The sequence below is a fragment of the Theropithecus gelada genome, chromosome 1 (assembly GCF_003255815.1).
Source record: "Theropithecus gelada isolate Dixy chromosome 1, Tgel_1.0, whole genome shotgun sequence".
NCBI classification, from domain to species: domain Eukaryota; kingdom Metazoa; phylum Chordata; class Mammalia; order Primates; family Cercopithecidae; genus Theropithecus; species Theropithecus gelada.
Window position 1 is genome coordinate 59,069,175 of NC_037668.1, and position 10,866 is coordinate 59,080,040.

Sequence of the window (10,866 nt, forward strand, 5' to 3'; positions counted from 1 at the left end):
AGGCCTCCCCCACACCCTGCCACCTCCCAGGGATGAGCCACCAGGGCACCAGAGTATCATACTCCTGGAATTCCAATCACTCCTAGGAGCTGGGGCGGCTAGGGAGGCGGCACCCAAGCCCAGGGGGCACACAGGGCTGTGCATGGCTGTTTTTATAACTAAGGGGTCGGGGGAGGCTTAGAGAATTTTGCCTCACATGCTCTCCCCATCATTTCCCAAACTTGTGTGCATAACCCAGAGCTCGGCTGCCCATATCTCCCCTTCTCCACCAGAGCCCCTCAGCTCCACAGGCATGCCCACTGGGAAGTCCTTCCCAGTGTGAGACCACAATCCTTCCTGCTTGCGGTTCCCCTAAGGGAACAGTTTCCACCACCAGAGACCCAGCCAGGACAATCGTGTGCTTGTCGTTTCTCCACTCTGCAAGCCCTTGAGTTGTGGGGTAGTTACTCCAGGTACAAGCCAGGCGCCCCTCCCTTCCACCCCCGCTGGGGCGGTGCAGAGGGCGGGCGGTACAAAAAGCGCCCCGCCCCATGCTCCTCTCTTGACTTTGAGCGTCCGGCGGTCGCAGAGCCAGGAGGCGGAGGCGCGCGGGGCAGCCTGGGCCCCAGCCCACTCCCTTACCAGGTAGGGACGCTCCCCTGATCGGAGGGTGGAAGGTGTAGAACGAGAAGAAACAGGAAGAGGGGGCAGATAGAGGAACCAAGACAGATGGCAGACAGAGGGTCAGTGGAGGGGGACGGAGGGACACAGGAACAGAAGAGAGGGGGACCCAAAAGACGGGGGAGACAGGAAAGCACAAAGTCAATGACCCAGGTCAGGGATGGAGGCTGCTGGAGGGCGGAGGGGCCCAGGACAGGAGAGAAGACCTTGGGTCCACAGGATGAGTGCTGGGTGGGAGCACCAAGAATGCCACCACCCTCATTTCCTTATCCTTGAAGGTCTCTGCCTTGGTCAGGGAGGGGCTCCGTTTCTGCCCAGTCCCCATCCCCCTATAGCCAGGACCCACACACTGGGGCTCCTCTGCCCGTGTCCTTCCTGGGGACTCAGGAATCGGGATCTCCCTCCCTGCTGGGCCCTCTTGAACTCACAGCTCCAGGAAGCTGGGAGACCCATCCCTGGTGTGCCAGGAAGTCTCTGCTGCCCGCCATCTCTGCCCCCCAGGGCCCAGGAGCCACCATGTGGCGATGTCCACTGGGGCTACTGCTGTTGCTGTCGCTGGCTGGCCACGTGGCTCTGGGTGCCAGGCAGGGTCGTATGCGCCGGGAGCTAGCACCGGGTCTGCACCTGCGGGGCATCCGGGACGCGGGAGGCCGGTACTGCCAGGAGCAGGACCTGTGCTGCCGCGGCCGTGCCGACGACTGTGCCCTGCCCTACCTGGGCGCCATCTGTTACTGTGACCTCTTCTGCAACCGCACGGTCTCCGACTGCTGCCCTGACTTCTGGGACTTCTGCCTCGGCGTGCCACCCCCTTTTCCCCCGATCCAAGGTGGGCACTAAGATGGCAGGAGGGCGAGTCACTTTGTCCACCCTAGATTCAGCAAGGCTCAGGAGCAAAGCTGATGGATGCACTGACATTTCCGGGGGAGGCTCTATAGAATCTGGGGCTCTTCCCTGCCCCTCTGGGAACTTTACTGTCTCCAGCAAGACTGGAAGAACCTCCTTGGTTAAAATTCTAATTTGGCCCAGGGAAAGGGCAGCCTCTCACATTTTCTCCCAATCCTGTCTCTATTCCAGACACGGAAGGTGCTGGCCGCACCTGCTGACTCACTCTTGGGCTGATAAGGCACATATGGGTTGGTGAGGGTCATCTTAGCCATTTTTCTGCCCTTGCTGAGGATTCTACGATCTTCTGTCCCGAGATGGCTGCTCATACCTGGGAGATGGGTCACATCTGTTCCTGCTTTCAGCCTCATCATCATCCTTTTCCCTGCACTTGCCCCTGTCCAATAGGAGAATCACTTGCGTTCCCTCCCACAGTTCCATGGGGCTTGGGCCGGCAGACTGCACACCTGAGCTGTCATCTCAGAGTGCTGTGTTATTTTAGGGCAGTCACTTACCTTCTCTGGGCTTTGGCTTCCCCATGCTCCTCCCACTCCGCATCTCCAAGCCCTAACTTATTTAAAGGGAAAAGGATCCCAGGAATGTTACGGCTGGCATCCAAGTAAAGTAAGAGGAATCCAGGTTAGAATCATCGAAGAACTTCCCAAATAGCAGTTCGTGTGTGACCCTGCAGGAGACGTCTTCAGTTATAGTTTAATTTCAGTGAGAACTGGTGTGAGTGTGTGTGTGTTGTCTTTAGTTGTAATTTGGCTTTAATTTCAGTGAGAGCTGGTGTGTGTGTGTGTGTGTGTGTGTAATGTCTTCAGTTATAGTTTGGCTTTAATTTCAGTGAGAGCTGGTGTGTGTGTGTGTGTGTGTGAGAGAGAGAGATATGAGCTTGGAAAGGTTCAAGGTACCTGACCTCATCTGACCAGGTCCTCTCTGGCTCTGGTTCCACTTCTCTTCTCTTTCCTTCCAACAGGATGTATGCATGGAGGTCGTATCTATCCAGTCTTGGGAACCTACTGGGACAACTGTAACCGTTGGTGAGTGTTTGGAGCCTAGAGAAGTCTTGCTTTGTGAGCCTGTGGCTGACAGACTTGGTTCAAATCCTATCCCTGTCCCCCTTTTGCAAGGGAGAAGTCTTTTCCCTTCTCTGAACCTCAGTTTCCTCATCTGCAACAGAGGAATTTTAACACTGACCAAGTCAACTTATCTCACATCATTCCAACAACATTCCTCAAGCATGGCCAGCCATGGGTGCCTGGCCCAGGGGTCACCCTTGAACTGAAAGTCCTTCCCCACCCCTCCTGGTTTGGGCTGGGCCACTCCTCCCAGCTATTCCTGCTGTCACCACAGAGTCACAGGGAGAAGGGGGCGCCAGGAAGGAAAGCTCTGACTGCAGCATCCGCTGCCCTGAGCGGATGAGTGTCAGGGATGGCTGAGCGGGCGGCCAGCCAGCCTCTAGCAGGGCCTTCCCTGAAATGTGGCCCCTCTTTCCTTCCCCACCCCTCCCCACCATTCCCAGCAGGAGGAGGAAGGGATCACGGGTACCCCCCTATTCAGTCTGAGATGGGAAGTGGAGAAGGGCCAGGTAGGAAACCCTGAACACCTTAATAGAAATAATGGGGAGCCTGCGACTTGGAGGAGGAGGCCCTGCACCCACTCCACCCCCACTCCCTCTTTGCCTGGGACTACAAGGCCCCAGAGAGAAGGAAACTTTTTGGAATGCATTGCGCATAAGCTATTTCCATTGCCTTACTAGGGTGAGGGGTGCCCGGGTCACAGCGAGGGAGGGACGTTTCAGAACACGTCTGGGTGTGCAGCGTGACTGTGTGTGCACTGTGTGTGTGTGTGTTCAAAAGGATAAAACATGCCTGCCCGTCCGCAGGTTCTGATAGGATGGCTCTGGACATTGAAGGGTTAATGCTCTCTCTCACTGCTGTCCCTGGCCCCTTAGGCCCCCTTTGGAATGCTGGGACCTGCTACCACTGGCCCTGCCTGGACCTGTGTGGGCAGCCCTGGGGGCAAAGGAGGAGATGGCAGGAAAGGACGGAACACCCTGCTGCCCTTGAAGGCTCTGGGGGCGAGGGTGGGGGAGCGTCCAGGGTGTCGGAGCCCTCAGAGGATGCTTCCAGAGTCTAGTCGGGGGCTGCTGCCTAGGTGTGCAGAGGAGGAACAGCCTGGTGTGCAGAGGGGGAAAGGAAGGATGAGGAGAGCCTCCCCAGCCCCGCAGACTCCTCTGGCCCTCCCCAGAAATGCCCCCGCCACTCCTGGGGCTGGAAAGCCCAGCCATACTGGGTCTTGGCTCCCCTTGAGGCTCCTTAAAAGGCAACATTGGAGGTGGGAGCCTCGGGCAGCTTGGAAGGAGGCAGTTCAGCTTCTTGTAATAACAGAGTTATGAGCTTGTAAAAGCATTATAGAATTCATAGAATGCAACCCTTCAGTCGGCACCTATTATTAAAGACCTACTGCGTGACAGGCACTATGCTGAGCTCAGGAGATGGAGCAGGAATGCAACAGACACAGTCCTTGACCCACTTCTAGTTAAGGAGGGGCGTGGAAAGACAGCAAATGAATGTATCCTGACAAGCTGCCCTGTGTTGTAGGGAAAAGAGAGGATAACGGGGGTCCCCGTTTAGAGCAGGGAGTGGGTGGGAAAGCCACTCTGAGGAAGGGACGTTTTATGCTGAGACCAGGGAGGATAGAAGAGGCCTGGCCTAGGCGGAAGGAGCGGCTCGTGGGAAGGCCGGGAGGTGACTGAGCTCATTTTACCTGAAGCTGGGGTAGGGGAGAGACACCCCAAGGAGGTACAGGTCACGTTCCATGGGTCACATCAGCTGTGCTGAGGATTCTGCATTTTGTTCGGAGTCACAGGAAGCCACGTAGAGAGTACACGGTCTGATTTACATTCTTCAAAGATCTGTCTGGCTTTGGGGTGTGTAGAGAGGGGATGGCCTGGAATCCTAAAGGGGTAGGGGACTTGGTGAATAAGGCAGTGCCGTGGTCCAGGTGAGAGGTGATGAGGGACGGGAGTAGGGTGGCCACAGTGGAGGGGTGAGAGGTAGGTGGATTCCTATGTGCCATCTCCAAGCCCTGCTGATAGGGGACATGTGGGCGGACACCACAGACCACACGGAGCTCTGATGTGAACAATTGGGTGCCATTTTCAGAGTTGAAGATGTTAGGGAAGAGCAGGCCTGTGGGAGGCAGATGGGCTATTTTGAGGTCAAGATGCATTTTGTACATCCAGAGATGTCAGAAGGTCAGTGGGATATGAGTCTGAAGCTCCAGAGAAGTGGGGTCTGAGGTTCCTGTAACGAGAACGGTGATAGTAGATATTAATTCTGAGCACTTCACGATGGGCCAGGCCCAGTGCTAAATGCTTTACAAGCCTGTCATTGAATCCCTGGAAAGTGGTACCACTGTATTATCCTTATTTTATGGGCAAAGGCATTGAGAGAGACAGAGCTTGAATGATTCTCCTAGGATGATACAGCTAGTGGGCTAGGACTGGAACCCGGAATTTGAATTCCAGAACCCATGCTCTTAGTCAATTCAGCATATGGCCTCAGTCATTGACTCAGTTAACAAATATTCATTGAGTGCTTACTATGTGCTAGGTTTTGTTTTCCCAGGCACTGAAAATACCAAATAATACCTGCCCTTAAGGAATTTACAGCCTGTGAGGAAACAGGTATAAGCAATATAAACAGGCCGGTCCTGTGGCTCACACCTGTAATCTCAGCACTTTGGAAGGCCAAGGCGGGTGGATCACTTGAGGCCAGGAATTTGAGACCAACCTGGGCAACACAGCAAAACCCCATCTCTACAAAAATTGCAAAAATTAGCTGGGTGTGGTGGTGTGCACCAGTAGTCTCAGCTATTTAGGAGGCTGAGGTGGGAGGGCCGCTTGAGCCTAGGAGGCAGAGACTGCAGTGAACCGAGATCACACCACTGCATTCCAGCCTGGGCAACAGAGCAAGACCCTGTCTCAAAAAAAAAAAAAAAAAAAATGGTGGAGGGGAGGGTGGGGAGCAGGCAGATCGCTGTGAACCATCAGGGGCCAGCCTAGTTGGAGCCTTGGAACCAGAACTAGGAGGAGGAGGGGGTCAGGGGACAGGAGGACAGATCGTGCAGGGCCTTGTCATCACCAAACTTTGGCTCTTACTCTGTGCTGTGAAGCCAGTGGAGGGTTTTGGGCAGAAGAACAACATGACATGACTTAGGTTTAGCAGGGTCACTCTGGCAGCTGTGTTAAAAATACCCTGGGAAGGGGGGCAAGGGGCAGATGCAGGGAGCACCCACAGTGAGGAGGCCACAGCAGGAATCCAGGTGAGAGGTGATCGGACTTGTGGGGCGGGTGCAGGAGAGAATGAGAGTGGTTCGGATTCTGGACGTGTTTTTAAGGTAGACCCACAGGATACGCGGATGAACTGGATCGGCATATGAGAGGAAGTCAGCGGAGACTGCCAGGTTTGGGGCCTAAACTCCAGGAAGGATGGAGTTGCTGTTTTCTGAGAACTGTAGGGGGAATAGGTGTGGCAGATCAGGAATTCGGTTCAGGGTATGTTTCGGTTCAGGGTAGTGATGTTGAGTAGCCACGAGATCCTTGACTCTGGAGTTCAGGCAGAGATCTGGGCCACAGATACAAACTTGAGAATCATGAACTAGACGTTGACATTTAAAGCCACCAGGCTGGATGGGATCACCTAGAGATTCTCCCATAGTCACTGCTACAGACTCCCTGGCCCATGTTAACCTCCGAGGCCATATTCCTTCAGAGGGTCCCCAGTCCCCCACTTACCCTTTCCTTCTCTCCTTTTCTCACCAGCACCTGCCAGGAGAACAGGCAGTGGCAGTGTGACCAAGAACCATGCCTGGTGGATCCAGACATGATCAAAGCCATCAACCAGGGCAACTATGGGTAAGAGGCCCTAGAAGCACCGTCAGTGGGCATGCATGCACACACATGCATGTATACACACATGCTTTGCTGTGGGGCACATCCAGCAGGCCACTCCTACACCCAGATTTGATTGTGTGTGCACTCAGCCACTGTGCGTCTCTCCCACCTACATGCACCTACCCCAGGACCCCGAGCCTTGGCAGATCTGTGACTTCCTTCCATCCCCTCTCCTTTAGCTGGCAGGCTGGGAACCACAGCGCCTTCTGGGGCATGACCCTGGATGAGGGCATTCGCTACCGCCTGGGAACCATCCGCCCATCTTCCTTGGTCATGAACATGCATGAAATTTATGTAAGTTCATCCTTTCCCACAAACCTGCCATCTCCCCATGGCTCAGAACCTCAGGGATGCTGGCCCTGTGCCCTGCTCCTCCAAGGGCCTGGACTATCCCCTACTACAAGGCTGTGTGTCCCTGGACAAGTTACTCCCTTTCTCTGGGCCTCTGTTTCCTGCTTTCACAGGATGTGCTGCCCTGGAAGAACTGATGTTCAGATTGAGTTTTGTGGTCCTGGCATCAGCTCCCCGCTGATCTCTCCAGCCTGGGAAAAATGCTGTTGGTCTCAGTACAGCTGGGTCAGGGCCCAAGGGGACAGGGGGTCACCTTGGTATTTTGGGACGGGAAGGACAGACACTCCTCCAGCTCTGGCCAGAGGGCAGCAGTTCTCGGAAATAAATGCCGATTTAGCCGAACCCCAAGGGAGGAGAGGGCTTCTCCCTTCCCACCAGTGGGACCCTCTGGGAGAGGAATGGGAACCAGGTCCAAAGTGAAAGGGTGACGAAGGGGAGCTTCAGCAGACCTGGACTGAGACACGTGCTGGAGCATTTGTCCATCAGTGGCAGGCAGTGGGGAGGCAGGGGCTGGCAGGAGTGGCCCTCCCTGCCGAGACTTCGTCCTGGGGTGACCAGACCCTGGCCCTGCCCTTATTCCCCTGGGCCTCTGGCTATTTTCTGCCTCCTGCTGTTTGTGTTGGCAGCCTGCCTGGTCACGGGACCCTACTGCCTCTTCCCTGCCCTTCCCTTTGGGGCCTGAAGCTAAGGCCTGAAGAAAGCTGAGGCCGATCAGAAGGTGCAGAGGAAAGAGGCAGGGGTTGAGAATGGAAAGCTGAGGGGCCTGGCCTGGCCACTTCCCTGTGCCTGGCCTCAGCTGCCCCATCTGGGAAGCAGGACTAGTCAACTCCACCTGATACCTGGGAGGCACTAAATGGTGCTTGGTTCTTCAACACAAGTCAAAGTTGGAGGCAGCTGGAATCCTGCAGCAGCAGGAGGGCTCAAGATTAAACTGCAGAAGGCCCTGGACTTGGTGGCCCTCCAGTGCCAATGGGCACCTGAGGGGCAGGCCAGGGCAGAGCAGGAGGCAGACAGGGCAACCTTTATCTTGCAGACAGTGCTGAACCCAGGGGAGGTGCTTCCCACAGCCTTTGAGGCCTCTGAGAAGTGGCCCAACCTGATTCATGAGCCTCTTGACCAGGGCAACTGTGCAGGCTCCTGGGCCTTCTCCACAGCAGGTAAGCCAAGGGCAAGGGCTGGCGCCTGGGAGAGGAAGGCCAAATCCTGAGACTCCTGACAGCCCCTCTGCCTCACCCTACCAGCTGTGGCATCCGATCGTGTCTCAATCCATTCTCTGGGACACATGACGCCTGTCCTGTCACCCCAGAACCTGCTGTCTTGTGACACCCACCAGCAGCAGGGCTGCCGCGGTGGGCGTCTCGATGGTGCCTGGTGGTTCCTGCGTCGCCGAGGGTATGCAGCAACAGGGGATGTGGGCAGAGAAGAGGGCGAGGGGCTCCGTGGGCATGGCCTGGGCCATGATGCACTGAGTCTTTCTGCCTTTGCTCCCTCTTGCTGCCTCCGCAGGGTGGTGTCTGACCACTGCTACCCCTTCTCGGGCCGCGAGCGAGACGAGGCTGGCCCCGCGCCGCCCTGTATGATGCACAGCCGAGCCATGGGTCGGGGCAAGCGCCAGGCCACTGCCCGCTGCCCCAACAGCCATGTTAATAACAATGACATCTACCAGGTCACTCCTGTCTACCGTCTCGGCTCCAATGTAAGTCAGCACTTGGGTGAGGGCACCAAGGCAGGAGGGTTGTGAAAGCCTGTAGTCTCACCCCTGACAGATGCTGTCTGTCCATCCCCTGCCCTCCAGGACAAGGAGATCATGAAGGAGCTGATGGAGAATGGCCCTGTCCAAGGTAAACACCCCTCATCCAGCACCCTGGTTCCAGAAGCTTGTGCCTGCTTGAGACTGGGCACAATGGCACAGAAGGGACCTCCCCTCCCACAGGCAGCGCCTGGAGGGAGCACTTAGAGCTTTGGTACGGAGGGACCCTGGTGCCTGGGCACACCTCAATAGACTCAGGCACCAGTGCCTGTGCCAATGAGCTGAGCCGACCCAACCTTGACATCTGCCCACAGCCCTCATGGAGGTGCATGAAGACTTCTTCCTATACAAGGGAGGCATCTACAGCCACACGCCAGTGAGCCTTGGGAGGCCAGAGAGATACCGCCGACATGGGACCCACTCAGTCAAGATCACAGGGTGAGGGGCGTGTGGGCAGAGAGGGCTGGGGACAGCAGGGTTTGTGCTAGGGGCTCTGGAGCCTGCCTTGGGTTCTTACAACCTCTCTAAAGAGCCAGGACTACTCATCATTTCAATAGGGGGAAAACTGAGACTCAGAAAGAGAAAGGACTTGCCCTGGGTGGAACTGGAGGTTAGGAGCCTCTGAAGGCTTTTTGGGAACTGTTCCTTCCTGACATTGGGATAAAATAACCCCAATGAAATATGAAGAGAGCCTCAAGAGTTTCTCAACCTCTCCCCACCTCAACACCTGTCCCAGCTCTGCCTGACCCACCGAGTGACCTGTGAGGTCGCTCCCCTGGCCTCAGTTTCCCTATCCAATTTAGGGAATATAGATGTCAGGGTCACTGACTTCAATGAACTCAGTGAAATGTGCTTTACGGTGGGAGTTTGGGGTCTCTAAGATACTCATATATTCTCAGAGTGTCTTCCTTCTGGCCCTTGGCACCTACACCTCCCTGGATCCCCAAGTGAGGGAGGGCAGGTGGATATGTGGTTCCACAGAACTGGCCCCCAGGAGGTGGGTCTCTGGAGGACCCAGGTTCCCTCCTCTTCTGCTCACCTCCCCTCCACTTGTACCCTTGGTGCCCCACCCCCTCCCATGCTGGGCCTGGGTGCACCGACCTACAGATGTGAGAGTGAGGGAGATGCAGAGAGGTACAGAGACCTGCCTGAGCCCTAAGGGTGTACCCAACCCTCCAAAGGCAACTGGGGGCTGGATGGGGCAGGTTTCCGGGATTGGAGCTCCTGAGAGCAGGTAGACCCAGCGCCCTTCCCCTTCCGCTGCTCTGCCCACAGATGGGGAGAGGAGACGTTGCCAGATGGAAGGACGCTCAAATACTGGGTGAGGCCGCTGACCCTTTCCCCGCCCCCTCTTCCCCTCGCCCCACTCCCATTCCCCTTCTCACCACCCCTCCTTATTCCCAGACTGCGGCCAACTCCTGGGGCCCAGCCTGGGGCGAGAGAGGCCACTTCCGCATCGTGCGCGGCGTCAATGAGTGCGACATCGAGAGCTTCGTGCTGGGCGTCTGGGGCCGCGTGGGCATGGAGGACATGGGTCATCACTGAGGCTGTGGGCACCACGCGGGGTCTGGCCTGGGATCCAGGCTGAGGGCCGGCGGAAGAGGCCCCTATGGGGCGGTGACCCCAGACTCCCCCAACAGAGCCGGGGCGCAGGCCGGCGCCAGGGCGCTAATCCCGGCGCGGGTTCCGCTGACGCAGCGCCCCGCCTGGGAGCCGCGGGCAGGCCAGGCTGGCGGAGCCCCCAGACCTCCCAGTGGGGACGGGGAAGGGCCTGGCCTGGGAAGAGCACAGCCGCAGATCCCAGGCCCCTGGCCCCCCACTCAAGACTACCAAAGCCAGGACACCTCAAGTCTCCAAGTCTCCAGCCCCACTACCTACCCCACCCCACTCCTGTATTCTTTTGTTTTTTAGACAGGGTTTTGCTTCCCTGCCCAGGCTGGAGTGCAGTGGCCCATCAGGGCTTACTGTAACCCCCTACTCCTGGGCTCAAGTGACCCTCCCACCTCAGCCTCCTGAGTAGCTGGGACTACAGGTGCACCACCACACCTGGCTAATTTTTGTATTTTTCATAAAGAGAGGGATCTCACTATGTTGCCCAGGCTGGTCTTGAACTCCTGGGCTCAAGCGATCCACCTGCCTCCGCCTCCCAAAGTGCTGGGATTGCAGGCATGAGCCACCGCACCCAGCCCTGTATTCTTATTCTTCAGATATTTATTTTTCTTTTCACTGTTTTGAAATAAAACCAAAGTATTGATAACTA

General features: G+C 56.6%; 1 protein-coding gene across 3 annotated transcripts; it reads left to right on the top strand.

Moving 5' to 3' along the window:
• Nucleotides 1-519: 519 nt before the first annotated feature.
• Nucleotides 520-10,866, top strand: TINAGL1 (tubulointerstitial nephritis antigen like 1). 3 transcript variants are annotated; one of them, XM_025402808.1, is made up of 12 exons: nt 520-624; nt 1,162-1,486; nt 2,522-2,585; nt 6,374-6,466; nt 6,685-6,799; nt 7,890-8,013; nt 8,098-8,248; nt 8,363-8,552; nt 8,652-8,697; nt 8,921-9,044; nt 9,882-9,927; nt 10,011-10,866. In XM_025402808.1, the coding sequence occupies exons 2-12, from the start codon at nt 1,177-1,179 to the stop codon at nt 10,149-10,151; spliced, it is 1,404 nt and encodes a 467-aa protein (XP_025258593.1). In that variant the 5' UTR covers nt 520-624; nt 1,162-1,176; the 3' UTR covers nt 10,152-10,866. The 3 variants fall into 3 exon arrangements, with proteins under 3 accessions (XP_025258593.1, XP_025258603.1, XP_025258614.1); XM_025402818.1 differs by lacking the exon at nt 6,374-6,466 and having other exon boundaries at nt 10,011-10,863; XM_025402829.1 differs by lacking the exons at nt 520-624; nt 1,162-1,486 and adding an exon at nt 2,164-2,217 and having other exon boundaries at nt 10,011-10,863.